The sequence below is a fragment of the Solanum pennellii genome, chromosome 10 (assembly GCF_001406875.1).
Source record: "Solanum pennellii chromosome 10, SPENNV200".
Taxonomy (NCBI): domain Eukaryota; kingdom Viridiplantae; phylum Streptophyta; class Magnoliopsida; order Solanales; family Solanaceae; genus Solanum; species Solanum pennellii.
Window position 1 is genome coordinate 67,413,482 of NC_028646.1, and position 2,226 is coordinate 67,415,707.

The following is a 2,226-nucleotide window of genomic DNA, read 5'->3' on the forward strand; positions in this document are numbered from 1 at the left end:
AAACACAAGTTAAGTGAACAAAATACGGGCACTTCTTACACCATATCTAAACCTCCACGCTACAGTCTAATAGTTTACAGTTTACCAAACACACAACTCAATAACCACACTCTATCAGTTTACACATTCTCAATAACAACTCAATATTCAACAGTCACAAGCTTCACAGAGAAACAATCACAAGATCAGCAAAACACGTGTTCAAGTTCATCAATAATAAAATGTGAAATGCCATGAGATGCAATGTCAAATATCGTGATCCATGTCTTTCTTAACGATACACACCCGCTGTCTCTCAGTCCGGGACCCATGGGGGACATATCTGTCCATGCATCTGTCGCGGCGCACGACACGACCCTCCATAATAGTAACCATCGCGGCGCGCGATACGTCCCTCAAAATATGATATCCATCGCGGCGCGCGATACGACCCTCGAAATAGTACATCCTCTTATCACTTAACTCTTATCACAATCATGTCTCAGATACAATGCAAATGACATGCTCAAATGAGAAATGAGGAGATAACCATTTTGATAACAAAGCACAATTTGCAGCAAGAAAATACAACACCAACAAATAAGCAACAAGTCTCCAAATTATTCTCAACATCACACAAGGAAATACACAAATTTCATACGCTTAATAAGAGTTTAGAAATCTACTTCCTTAGCCAATCGAATAATTACTCTTGGACTTGAGCCTTCCCTTTCCGTTGAGCTTCCGAACCAATGGAATCTATTCAAGTGTATATTCACAATAAGGTTTCAGAACTAACAACACCCACACTTTTATGTGTTTAACCTTGACCTAAAAATACACCCCAAATTTATAATCAAGTTTGTAATTCTTGATGTCAATTAAAATGTAAATTCTTATATTTCCAAATTTCAAGCCTAAGATTTAGTCTTAATCTCCAAATAACATAAAGTTAATTGTATATCTTAATATATCAAAACTTAATTCATTTTGTGATAACTATAAAAAGAAATTCAAACAAAATTAATTAAGTGACATAAACATAATATAAATCACAAAAACCCTAAAATTAATCCCTCAAAATTCCCTATACGTATGACTGTTGGATTTATATTATAATATAACATATTCCCTAATGATATTGCAATCATCACGCCACCCAAATATATAAAAATTGAGCCTAATAAATTTGACTCTTTATGCTGCACACAAACCCACATATAATACTTAATACATACTATTAATTTTCTTATCTTTCTTTTTCTCTAAATTTCAAAACCACTTTTTCCCATTTTCTGTTTCAACTCCAACATTAAAATAATAACTATAATTATATGGTTGCACAATAAATTGAACAATACTTTGTTACCTCGAAAGTCTGAGATATTTCCTAGTTGATGTGCCCGTGTAGAAGAGAGGTTGCCGGTGGTGCGGTAGTTGTAATTTTTCCGACGGTTTTCTTTTTCCAAAACAAATAGGTCTAAAGTGATATAGGGTATTAACTTAAATTAATTATATATGGATTCAATCTATTAACCATCAACTAAATTAATTATTTAAATTATCCCTTAATTAAGAAAATTTTAGTTACACAAATAAACCAATTTTTTTTCATTTAAATTTACGGAAAGGATCTTTTATAAATTATCACATTAGCCCACTAACTATCTATTAATTCATTATCTATGACCACCCATCCATTAATTAATTCGATTTAAGCAAATATTCAAAATTTCCAAAAATGAACTTCCGGGTCATTAGAATGTAATAATTTAAGATATTTTTAGAAAAACATAGTTAAAAAAACATAATGAAATTTGGTTGATTCCCTTATTTTTACCGGGAAAAAAAGTTGCATATATTGTTTGAAAATAAGTAAAAACTAAAAAGTACTATGAATCATAGTAAAATGACAACTAAAAATATGTGAGAATCATATAAGAAATTACGTTGACTTTCCTAAAATCATATAAAATAAAACATATGTAATAACATATATTATTCGAAAATGATACAAAAGGTAAATAAATTAACAATTTAAAATATTTTTTAAAAAAACACATAAAAATTTAGTTCACTTTTTCAAATTTCATTTGTGTAATATAAATAGAAAGAAAAAAACTAACATACATTGGACCTGCGCTGGCGCGGGCACCTGATATATATATATATGTGTGTGTGTGTGTGTGTGTGTGTATATATACATATATATACACACACACACACACACACACACACACATATATA

At 30.5% G+C, this 2,226-nt stretch overlaps 1 protein-coding gene across 1 annotated transcript in view; it reads left to right on the forward strand.

The window, feature by feature from the left end:
* Positions 1 to 233: 233 nt before the first annotated feature.
* The window catches only part of LOC107001680 (dirigent protein 21-like), a 9,469-nt gene continuing 7,476 nt past the window's right edge, over positions 234 to 2,226 (forward strand). Inside the window, exon 1 of the mRNA XM_015199639.2 lies at positions 234 to 264. Within this exon, the coding sequence (XP_015055125.2) occupies positions 234 to 264 (31 nt within the window). The remainder of the gene's footprint in view (positions 265 to 2,226) is intronic.